This window comes from Amblyomma americanum, chromosome 5, assembly GCF_052857255.1.
Source record: "Amblyomma americanum isolate KBUSLIRL-KWMA chromosome 5, ASM5285725v1, whole genome shotgun sequence".
Lineage (NCBI taxonomy): Eukaryota > Metazoa > Arthropoda > Arachnida > Ixodida > Ixodidae > Amblyomma > Amblyomma americanum.
Genome location: NC_135501.1, coordinates 37,139,244 through 37,151,274, shown reverse-complemented (window position 1 = coordinate 37,151,274; position 12,031 = coordinate 37,139,244). Strand labels below are relative to the sequence as shown.

The 12,031-nt window shown below is 45.7% G+C and overlaps 1 protein-coding gene across 2 annotated transcripts in view; it reads right to left on the bottom strand.

Moving 5' to 3' along the window:
* The window catches only part of Plc21C (Phospholipase C at 21C), a 252,871-nt gene that overhangs the window by 31,270 nt on the left and 209,570 nt on the right, over window positions 1–12,031 (bottom strand). For both annotated transcript variants that reach the window (XM_077664734.1, XM_077664735.1), the window contains exons 15-18: window positions 9,874–10,165; window positions 7,412–7,794; window positions 5,182–5,280; window positions 3,924–4,000 (exon numbers count right to left, since the gene is read on the bottom strand). In XM_077664734.1, coding sequence (XP_077520860.1) covers window positions 3,924–4,000; window positions 5,182–5,280; window positions 7,412–7,794; window positions 9,874–10,165 — 851 coding nt within the window. The remainder of the gene's footprint in view (window positions 1–3,923; window positions 4,001–5,181; window positions 5,281–7,411; window positions 7,795–9,873; window positions 10,166–12,031) is intronic.

Genomic DNA, 12,031 nt, shown 5'->3' with positions numbered 1-12,031 from the left:
TGCAGCTTTGCATTCAATGAGAAAATGTCATCAAATTCAATCTGGACAGATGTGGAGTTGTTATATATTTGGCAGACATCTGTGAAATGAATATTTATGCGATCAAGGAGGGACTGCACGTAACATATCTGCGGGGTATGAAATCGAGACCAGGCAGCACTAAAAAAGGCGGAAGGTTGACTAAGAAATATTATACTGGAAGCGTGAAGAGGTGAGTCGCACAATTTTAAAAATGTTTGAACTGTTAAAAGGCGAAACCTAGCTGATAACGAAGGCATTCGCGCCTCAAGGTGCAGAACAGCATTGGCGACATATTTTGGAAGCCCCAGACAAAGGTGCAACGCCTCACGCTCCAAAAGCACAAGAGGGCGAAGTTTATAGGCAGGAGCTCCTGAGAATAAAACACACCCGAACTCCAAAATTGGGCGGACGTACATTTTATAAATCATCAGAAGTGTATGCCTTCTCATGCCTGACCTAGCACTATAAAGCCTGCGCAGGATGCCAATGGCCCGAACTCCTTTTGCAGAAACTTGCTCAATGTGTGGCCGCCAGGAGAGAGTAGAGTCGTATATTACACCGAGATACTTCACCGTCTGAACTTGAGGTATTATGCTATTTCTATAGACCAGGCAGATATTTACTGGAACAGAAACTGGAAATACTAACAATGCGCATTTCTTCACATTAAGGGACAGATGAATTCTTCCTAGCCAGTTGTCAAGAACATTGAGGTAATTTTGTAGTGTTTGATAAAGAGTGTGAATGTCACTTGCTGATGCAAAAAATGCAATATCGTCGGCGTACACATAAGTTTTCACATTTTGAATGCATGGAATTGAGCTTAGAAAAATGTTAAAAAGAACAAGTGATAGAACTGATCCTTGCGGAACACCTCTTGTCTGTGGAAATCTCCTTGAGGAAACGCCATTTTGGCAGCAGTAAAATTCTCTATTTTCCAAAAAAACAGAAATCCAGGCTACAAAATAGCTTGGGAAGTTGAGTTCCTGTAATCTCAGTAATAGAGTCGAGTGCTCCACGCTGTCGTATGCTTTACTGACATCCAAGGTGACAAACGCAGCAAACTTTTTTCTATTGCGAGCTAATTTAATACAACTCTCAAGGTCAGTATGAGCACACCAAATTGAACAACCCGGCCTGAAACCAATTTGGCATGGATTCAATACACGGCTGAGAAGGACCCTTTCCACCAATTTCACAAGGTTCGATGTTAACGAAATAGGGCGTATATTGTCTAAAGTTAAGCCCTCCCCTTGCTTTTTAAGCAATGGAACTATTTCAGCAAGACGCCACTCATGCGGTATCCAAGGACCTTTAATAGAATGGTTAATTAGAGCCAACAGGTCTGCAGGAGATTCATTGAACAAAATTTTGATCATAGATAAAGTGACCTTATCGGGGCCAGGAGCCGCTGGGGATAAGCGCAGAACAATTTGCGACAGCTCAGGCATAGAGACCTCAGTGAAATCACTTGAGGTGCATGTGAATATAGTAGGAGAAGGTAAAGCAGATGTAAAGCGAAGCTCTAGGCCACATGCAATATCCTCTAAGGCCTTTGCGATGTCAGCAGGGGACTGAACGAGGGATTCAATGTTGGCAGCCGGAGGAATCACCTTGTTGCGCCTCATGAAATTAAACAAAGCTCGTTTATTTCCTGATTGGGAAAGGAAATCATAATGATTTGTATTATACTCCTCCTTTGCACGGGCGACAGTGCGCTTAAATGGTGCTGCAACATACTTATAATCCAGCCAATTTTTGGGGCATTGATTGATGAGAAGTTTCTTCCAAGCTGCTTTCCGTCGTCTATATGCACGCGTGCACTCAGCATTCCACCAATTGTTCGCGATTGCACCCTTTGTTCTCTTAAGCAAAAATTCAGACTTTTGCCTTGCATGGTCCAGTACTGAGCATAGATGTGCAGCCTTGCTTTCGGCACTTCTCTGAGCACAAGTGTCTGAAGTGATTTGGAGGGCTGATTTTAGCGTGTCTTTAAAGCAATTGTAATTTATTAACGTGCGCTGATGTCGCTCAGGAAGAGTTAATTTACACGCAAACTTGAAACTAATCGGTAGATGATCACTGTTTGTTGCAGAGTCAACAGGCGCCCAAGACATAACAGAGACTCCTGGGGAGGAAAAAGTTAAATCCAAGGCAGAGCGGCATTGACTGCGAACAAACGTAGGCAATCCGGAATTGTTGCTGATCAAGTTTTTGCCAGAAGCCCAATCAAATAGTCTAGACCCAAAGCTGTCTGTTTTAAACCCCCAAGTCACATGGTGCGAATTGAAGTCGCCAAGTAATAGAACCTGAGATCGGCTACTAGACATGAGTGAGTCAAGGGGCCGAGTGTCACGCACACCAGACGGGAAATATGCATTAGCTACCGTAAAGGGCGGTTGACCTGGGACACTGAGGTCAACCGCAAGGATTTCACATTCATTGTCTGCATATTGAAAAGAAATGCATGCCCTGTGGCAAAACTTTGTAGATATGAGCACTAACAACCCTCCTCCTTGTGATGACCGGTCAAGCCGGAACGGATGGTAATCCTTGAGATGATAACTGAAATTTGAAGTTAGCCATGTTTCCTGTAAAGCAACTAAATCTGGTAGAAGCTGATTGCATAGGCAATTTAAATCTGTTGAAGCTGAGAATATAGATCGATAATTCCACTGGAGTACACTGAAGAACCCTATCATGGCGGAAGTGCCGCAGCCGCGACTGCCTTTTCTAGAATCCTGGTCTTAGCGTTTTGACTTGCATTACTTTTCTTTGTCTTTGACTGGGGGCAAGGTGGACCTGCAATATTCAGAGGAGACCCACTTCGTTTCTGGGCGCGGAGATCAGACTCCATATCCATACAATCCATAGAGGATGCGTCCATAACGCTATGCGAAGGAGAGGCCTGAGAGGTCTTTTGTTGCTCACATTGTTTTTGGCCCTGTGGAGCGGAATCGATTACTACAGAAGGAGGGGTAGCTTCCGAAGCCAAAGAAGACAAGAGCGGAGCGGTGGACGCCTGCATAAGATTGGTCATCTGAGCAGCTATGACCTGCGAAATGCACATGGACACGGTTTCCATAATGCGATCCATTGCATTTGCCACAGCTTTCTCAACTGCCGCTGTAATAGCCTGGGACCAACTAGAATCCATTATGGGTGGACACTTGGCGGCCACACTAGAGTAGGCTGAGGCTCTCTCCTTGACTGCGGCAAAAGCCTCTCTCCGCGTGCATCTGCGCTTGTCTATAAGCTCGAGCACCTGAACTTCTTGTGCTCGTGCAGGACAGTCAGGCGAATCAGCAGGGTGAGCACCGCTACACAAACAACATTTCTCTTGCTGCTCAGGACATTCCTCTCTGCAATGACCTCTTGTTTCTTCTTCTTTTAATTTGAATAATTTTGAGGTGATGCATTCATCATTCATTCAGTGTTAGTGACACAATAGCTAATGGTAATATTATAGTTATGGCAGCATGTTCTTGGCTGCATAACATAAGCTTTATTTTTGCTCTCTGTCAAATATGTGAGCAGCAAAAGGCACACATCCATCGTTTACACAACTGAGGGTGACACACAAAATAAAGATTAGATGGGTTAAGGCTGTGCACCATCCAACTGTCCAGTGTCCAAGTCAGGAATGATTTTGATAAATTGTATACAAAGTTTCAGGCTGCTCTGCATAACATGGACCATCTACAGCTACTGCATGATTCGGATCATAAACTCCTCCTCTCTAAGGGTTTCCTAGTAATCTGCCACAGAGATGTGCTTCTATCCAAAAAGGCAATGGCAACTCACTGAACAATCACAATGTCAAAAATGTGCTTCGCATCAAGTGTGATCAGGGGGTCTGTAAAATGAAACAAATACAAGAATGTCACTGATTTTCTCCTCACCGGTCATGGAGCCCCTGCAATATCTGCATCTGTGCCGCTTGAGAGGCTTGCATCGCTTTTTCCATGGCACCGAACAGCTGAAAGTGACAAGGGCTTCAGGTTAACCACAAACCCTGAATGACAGCTGTAGCTGTCTGGAATTTTTTTTGAAATCTCGGCTTCTGTAAGGCGTTTACGCTGATCCCAAACATCAAGTGATGGCTGTAAATGCCCACCGCTATAAATCAAAAATTTGTGATTCTGTTCATAATGCTGAGAGAGGCTTCGCATGTGGTGCTGTAATTTCCAGCGTAGGATGGCAATGGCACGATCCTTGCTAGGAAAGAACTCACAAAAAAAAAAAAAAACCTTGGAGGAGTTCCTATAGGCCTATAGGATGGTACAGGCATACATCAAAGGCACAAAGGTATGCATCAATACGTAGCAACTAGACCAACTTCTTGCCTTAATGCATCAAAGGAGCTCTGACTCATATGCAGTGACAACCTGTTTGCGGGGCTTATGGTACAGCTTCGGACGAACCACGGGTAATACGCGCCCCATGAAAGTGCCCGTTCCTGGTAGGATGCATGGAGCCCCATGTGCAAAAGCAAAACATTGCTTCACGAGCAAATTGGTTTTGCTAACTAAAATTCAAATTGTTTGCCATTTACCTGGCTCAATTATGCTGGTGGTCACTTTTCAAGACGTGTGATAGACAGCGTGAAAGCCAACTCAGGATAATTTCAGGAGCAGATGCACCGAGCCGGAATCCTGAACTGCAGGAATGTTGAAAGCTAGGTTTGTCACTAGTAAGACGGCCTGCACGCCAGTATGGAAGGCAGGATGGGGTGCCATTCAATGACCTTTCGATCGCCATTTGCCTTCTTTTGTCTCCTAACCCTGCAACTGCAATATTGCATATTTATCGCTTTGAGGCCTGCATAAGCCACGATGCCGTCCCAAGGGAAACCACACAGTGTGTGGCGACGGGGAGGGTATACACCGTCTCATATTGTGAGTAAACTTAACTTTTTTTATCAGTGAAGGCTGCGGATTTGGGGAATCTCATGTCCAGGGTATACTTATGCGATGGCTTACAGCAAATGACTAAATATTATCCATCAACAGGTTGGGTGTAGAAATGCTGGCATTGTTCTGCAACACTATACCCCCATTTGTGCAGCTGCAGCTAACTCGTTCAGTAGACATCACCGGCAGCTGCAGTACAGTGCACCCAGCTGGACTGCACTGACCCCATGAGTGTGGCATGCCTCACCGGTTCCATGTACTTGTGCTGAATGTCCATTTCGGCTCGATACTGCTCCTTGGTGATGTTCATCATGGCTAGGTTGTGGCTCTGCTGCAGTTCCTCTTTCTGCATAACACACCACAGTGCAGTCAAAGAAGTGGATCTGAATTCCAGTACCAGCACAGCACTCTCATCACGCTTCGGCTATCCCAACCTTTGTGGGCCACAGACGATTTCACACAGAGTAGTATTTCAAACAAACAAATTCTCCTACTCAGTGGGTCTTTGTTTATTCACAGTAGTAAGGTACGTCATCGCAAGAAACCTGCAAGTGTTTACTACACTAAGATAAAATGAGAATTCAAACTTTTGTTCATCCCTGCATAAACTAGGGTTGTGCAAATAATTCAAAACATTGAATAGTTTGCAAATAGTCTTTATATATACTATTCGATTCAATTAACACCGCATTTTCAATTTTGAATTATTCAAACCTCTGAAACGTTTCTTGTTCATTCTTATTCTTGTTCATCTTAAACTTGCAGCGAAACATCGTAACATTTCCAAATGGCAGTATATTGTACTTTCCACATGAGCTGACTTACTCTTTTCTCATAGAATCGGCTGCCAGTGCGCGGCAAAAGCCGTGTGCGATAATGCTAGGTCTTGCATAAAACCAATGCGCTGACAGCCATCAAGAGCCACCACAGCACATTTGCATGGCAGAAAACAGTGCAGCACCACGATGCAATCGAAAATTGGCTGTGATCCTTACTGGCATCGGTCCTCTCATTTTTAGATCAATACAATAAGATGCAGGGTGTGTACAGAAGTTGCCTCGGTTGCGGAAGATAGCGGAAGGGGCAAAGTTGCGGATCAAACACACTGCTTCGGTTGTTTCGCGGTGACCGGTTTGATTTAGTAATCAAACCGTAGTAATCGAATTTAGTAACTGCGTAGCTTAGGCCACAAATAACAAGAAAAATACATATAACAGAAACATCGCTCAAAGCCAGCGGGCTGCTCAGCAACACCGTGTACAGTGTGGCCCACATGCCGAGGCATATTGAAGGGCGTGGTTCTGCTCTCACCCCTTTGGTTTGCGACAGTGTTTGGCCCCATCATGGGTCTCGCAGCTCAGCGAAACCAATATGCCAGAGCTAAGCGAGTCAAGTGTCATCGTTAACACTGGGTTTGGGGTGGAATTTCGCAACTGGCACTTAGCTTTAGCTTTTAAGATGGCGCAGCAAGGAAGCGCGAGAGGTGTGGTCCCGCTCAGTTGCAGCTCCAGCTGCTGCTCTTGTGTCCCTTTCACAAGCTGTCTTGCTGCGCTTTGACAGCAGTGCCCTGGGAACTGCCCATCTGATAACCGACTGCTGGTGTCACTCTTCCAACAAAGAGGTATTTGGACACTTTACAATGCTTGGTGACAGCATTCAATAAACTCCGTTGCCAGGTGAACATTTACTCAAACTGTGACATTAGACTTTTTTATCACTGAATGCAACTGTTATATGAAGGATCGTAAACAAGGTACCAATCTATAATAATAAAGTAAAAAATAAGGTTAAATACCATTGCAACCAGATGATTTCTACTCCTTTATATATTGCCCAGTACAGTCGGATACAACTCAGCGTCTGCAGTGGAGCTCCGCCCACATTTAGGACCAGCGAACAGAATTCCTCTGTGGCAAATAGTAGACCGTTAAATGTTTTCTTGTTACCTAAAAAAGAACCTAGTTATGAGATTAAATTATCAGCTCAAGAATTTTTTATGCCTCTTGTTTTTCCGATATCGACAAACAGTAAAAAGTTTATTTTGTTCACTCGTGATTGGCCAGCAGAATAATACAGGATGCCGCGGACGTGGCCCAATGTTACCAACTTCTGTTTTTTAAGTTGTATTCTACTATACTCCTGACAGGTACAGTAAATTATGCTGATGACGGGTAAAAACAAAATTTGTCGGCAATATCTGTTTTCTTTCATTGCTGTGGTTTGTGAAAAAACGCTTGTCTTTAGCTTGAACTGCCTACACCGATAATCACACTTATTTGAAAATATTCAATTCGATTCGTAACCGATTTTTATTATTCTTATTCACTTTCATTCATATTCCTATTTATATTCACATTCACTCACAAATTTGACATTCGCACATCTATACTACACACACATGCAGATCACTGGCATGACCACAGTTCGCAAAGCCGGCAAAACGATCGAATGGTAGAAAACACTGCCCAATTACACACCTTCGCTTTATGCTCTGCGTCCAAGGTTTGGATCTGCGATTCGTTCTGCTGTTTGAGTGCCATAACATCCCCGCATGAGAACTTCTTCCCCAGCTTGGAATGGGACTTGGAGAGCTGGGCGCGGTGCTTCTCGGCGGCCTGGGCCAGCTTGTCGGCGCGCTGCAGCTGCCCCTCGCGCTCCTTCTCGCGCAGCTTGTCGAAGCGCTTGCGCACGCCACCCAGCTCCTTCTCCAGCTTGGCCTGCACCTTCTGGACCGCCTTGTGCTCCCGCAACTTGCCAAGGGGCTCGGCCGACAGGTTCGCCTCCGCCGACTCTAGCAATGACAGGCTCTTCTCCTGGTTCCCCTCGTCCGACTGGCTCCGCCCTGTCTGGTCCAGCTTGCCTGCAGCAGCATAAGCGAGGACATCCCCAGAGCATTTTAATTCAACAGCGTTAAGGATCCCGTTCAGTGGAAAACCCATCATCAGCAGCGGTGGCGCGAAAAAAAATCCCCAGAAAAGTACCCTAGATGGCCCACCAAGGTGGCAGGTAGGCCATCAAGTGATTTTGTGACATCACCACCACCTGCCGACCAGATGGTGAGGAAACTGCCCGCAGTGGCAGGTGGCAGTTCAATTAATGATTGGTCGTGAGAGGTTGCTTGGAAAGAGCAACTTGGGTTCGCTTCCGCCGTTTCATCTATGTTCCCTGTGCAGTATTCCGTGCCGTCTTTTTGAGCACGCAGCGCGACTCGGATCATATGAAATAATCAGCAGTATCTCGCCCTACAGATGTCGCAGTGGAACAAATTTTGCTTATTTGGCTGTCAGAACATGCACACACCAGCAATATCTAGAGATTTTTAGAGCATTCAGGCATGAGAAGTGCAACGTTGCATTTTTCACACTCCCAACGACTTTCGTTTCTTTTGCCCTGGGCATTGCAGATGACGTATCTTTGTAATGGGTTCTGCTTCACAGCATTAGGAGGCATCTGGGAATCAAAATAAGCCCATTCAAAAGCCTCTAAACGCATTGGAGATGGAGGTACAGCAGGTTTACTGCTGCACTTGTATCCCAACAACATGGCCTCTTCAACTATCCGTTCAACTATTTTTTTTTTTTCACCATGTAAATATTTGCAAACCTAGTGGACAACTATTGCCATATAGAATAGAAACTACTAACCAAAACTAGGAAGCTTGATATCATGTGGCGCCAACTGTTATTATTTGCTGATAGCAAAAATTTTTTTCCGGCGGACGACGTTCCGTTGTCTTTTTTCACTTTGGCCCTTTTACTGCTAGGCAGCAAATCGCCATCTTTGGAAACAAATGGGTTAATCTCACAGAGGCTGCAACGAGTGCTTGCCAAGAAGTCCCCCAGGCTTTCAGGTGAAGCTACTTCAACATGGTGGTGAACAGAGATGTGGCTGCCCACTTCTTCCAAACTAAGTGAAAATTGAAAATTGGTTTTGGGGGAAAGGAAATGGTGCAGTATCTGTCTCACATCTCTCTGGACACCTGAACCGCCTGGTAATCTTTAACATGCACTGACATCCCACAGTACACGGGCGCCTTAGGGTTTCCCCTCCATCCAAACATGGCCGCCCCAGTCGGATTTGAACACGGGTACTCAGGATCATGCAGAAAACCATGCATAACATGCTTAACATGCAGAAAACCAAGGTAATGTTCAACAGCCTAGCAAGGGAACATAAGTTCACAATTTGCAGCGAGAGCCTGGAAGTTGTGACGGAATACGTCTACTTAGGGCAGGTAGTGACAGCTGATCCGGATCATAACAGGGAGATAACTAGAAGGATAAGAATGGGGTGGAGCGCATATGGCAAGTTCTCACAGATCATGAGTGGCAGTTTACCAATTTCCCTCAAGAGAAAACCGTACAACTACTTTATCTTACCGGTACTCACCTACGGGACAGAAACGTGGAGGCTAACGAAAAGAGTTCAGCTTAAGTTAAGGACAACGCAGCGAGCCATGGAAAGAAAAATGATAGGTGTAACGTTAAGAGACCGGAAGCGGGCAGAGTGGGTGAGGGAACAAACACAGGTTAATGACATCCTAGTCGAAATCAAGAGAAAGAAATGGGCTTGGGCAGGGCATGTAATGCGAAGGCAAGATAACCGCTGGTCCTTAAGGGTAACGGAGTGGATTCCAAGAGAAAGTAAGCGTAGCAGGGGGCGGCAGAAGGTTAGGTGGGCGGATGAGATTAAGAAGTTTGCAGGCAAAGGGTGTATGCAGCTGGCAAAGGACAGGGTTAATTGGAGAGACATGGGAGAGAGAGGCCTTTGCCCTGCAGTGGGTGTAGTAAGGCTGATGATGATAATGATGATGACTCAGGATCAGTAGCTGAGTGCCCTAACCACTGAGCCACAGCGGCGGGTAAAACTAAGTGAAACTTCTGCTTTTCGTGACAGCTGCAACATGTGTCATGTCTTCAAGTGGGAGGGAGGCCCTCACGGTTGAGGGTGTCCTGCCTCGCCAGGTTGGTGGGAGCGGGGCTCCGCTGGATGCCGCCGTTGAGCGCCGCGGGTGACGGTGTGCCATCCACAGAGTCGGCGGCGGTGCCCACGCGAGACTCCGCACTGGTGCCCAGAGTTGGAGGGGCCGCAGCCGATGTGGCGGCTGCCGCTGAGGAGGAGGAGGAGTGCTGTGGTGGTTGCTGTGCGCCAGAGGTCGCCACAGACGCTTCTGCCTTGGCCTGCGTGGTGGTCGTCTGCAGGGGGCTGCGGCTCTCAGCAGACAGGCCACCCTGCAACACACCTCGTGGTCATGAGAAGCACTGCCATGCATTGCTAGGGGGTGGGGGTACACAAACAGGACTTAACAGTCATGATCGAAGCTCGTTCTCAGAGGTCTAAACGTTGTTTGCTGCATTTCATTTACACATACCATTAGTGTTGTCAATACATAAATTTTATTTTCGTCTTGTTGAATTGCAGAATTATTTCTGTGCAAGCAATTTAAATTCCTTTCTGTGCATGTAATTTCAATTCCTTTCTGTGCATGCAATTTGATTAAATGCCCTTTTACAGGCTTTAGGTCCCGTCAAAAAAAAAAAAATTATTTGAGAACAGTGCAAGGCACAGTGCAAACATGTATTCTTTGACAACTTCTGCTCCGCTTAGCCTTCAGACTGCAGTACTTGTAAATGTGGTGATGATGATAATGATGATTTTACTTTAATGATGCAAAGGCAGCTTGACCAAAGAGTGCCACTGTTAGCATGTTTTTGGTCTGCACTTCATGGGATCCAAGACCCCATTTTCCCAAGTATTTCAACCCCCAGAGGTGCTCAGCAGCAGGCTAGGCAAAGCTTGTGGGTACTCAGTGGCGCTGGGAATTGAACCTTGTATCTCTTACATACAGGGTGGATGCACAAACCACTAGGCCACTACGGTACAGTACTTATGAATAAATAAATGTCGCAATAATCCTCAATGTAGCAGAGCCACTGAAAATGCTCAAAAGATGCAATTCCATTCTGAGGTGCACTTCATGATGTGGAAGTCACCATGCACTAGAACGGTGGTTAAGTCCAATGGCCTCATAAACAAACTGAAGACATTTTCCCATTCGGGTTAAACATGCGTCATGGTTTCCATGACTTTACCATACTTTAACCCTTTTTTCACTCGCGCACATTTTTTCTAGTGATAGGCCCCCCTGCTTGGGCTAAGATTGGCCTATAGTACGCTAAAATAGTAAACCTGTCCCATATCAATTATCTTCTCAAGGGTACCAGAGTATTTCACAAAATGTGATGCCCAAAAATGTTAGCCAAGGTACTCTTTGGCCAAACTGCCCTTGAACCATAAGGGGCCCAAATCACAGTCATCACTGTTTAAATGATACTTCTCAGTGCACCATCGTTTTTATGCACACTTGTGCCCTCTGTGTCTTATTTTTTTCAATGTCCTTCAAGTCCCTTCCCTGAATGCAGAGAAGAAAAATGAAACACTAGTGAAAGAAACGTGTGCGAGACAGTCAAGCGTGGAAAAACTGCCCATGCAGTGCCGCTGTGCCTCTGTTGCTTGCAGTGCTGCCCCGAGCAGCGAACGTTCACCTTCCTTTTCTCTTCCCTACTACTCTCCTCGCTGCACTTCTACTGTCTTTCTCAGTGGCCCACGGCCTCTTCTTTCTACATTCATTTCAAGGTTTTCTTTTATCTTTATCCAAGCGCACCATATGCTTTGCCTCACGGTCCTATGGTCTTCAAAAAGTTGGCCTCTCCTTGCAGCTAACGAGCCCAGTGGTTAAGCCATCTTAAAGAGCACTTTTTAACGCCTTCAGTATCCACTTGCCTCCGAATGTTTGCCTCGCGATCCTAGGCAGCGTGCGTGCCGCGATGTCATTATTCCGTGGTAAGTACATCTCCACCGCCAGATGCTCTCTATTATAACCATTTATTTATTAAAGATGTCTTTACTATAAATGAAAAAAATTAGCTGCGGTTCAACTACTGCTAAACCTGGTCAGAGAGCGAAAGCTGTGGTGTATCGACTAAGTAGAGGTGGCTTGGCCTCTAACGTTGAGTGCCTTCCCATTGAGTGCATTCCCACAGTGCGTCCACCCTGCCACCCTGGCAGTTGGCAGTTAAATTAAAGGGACACTGAGG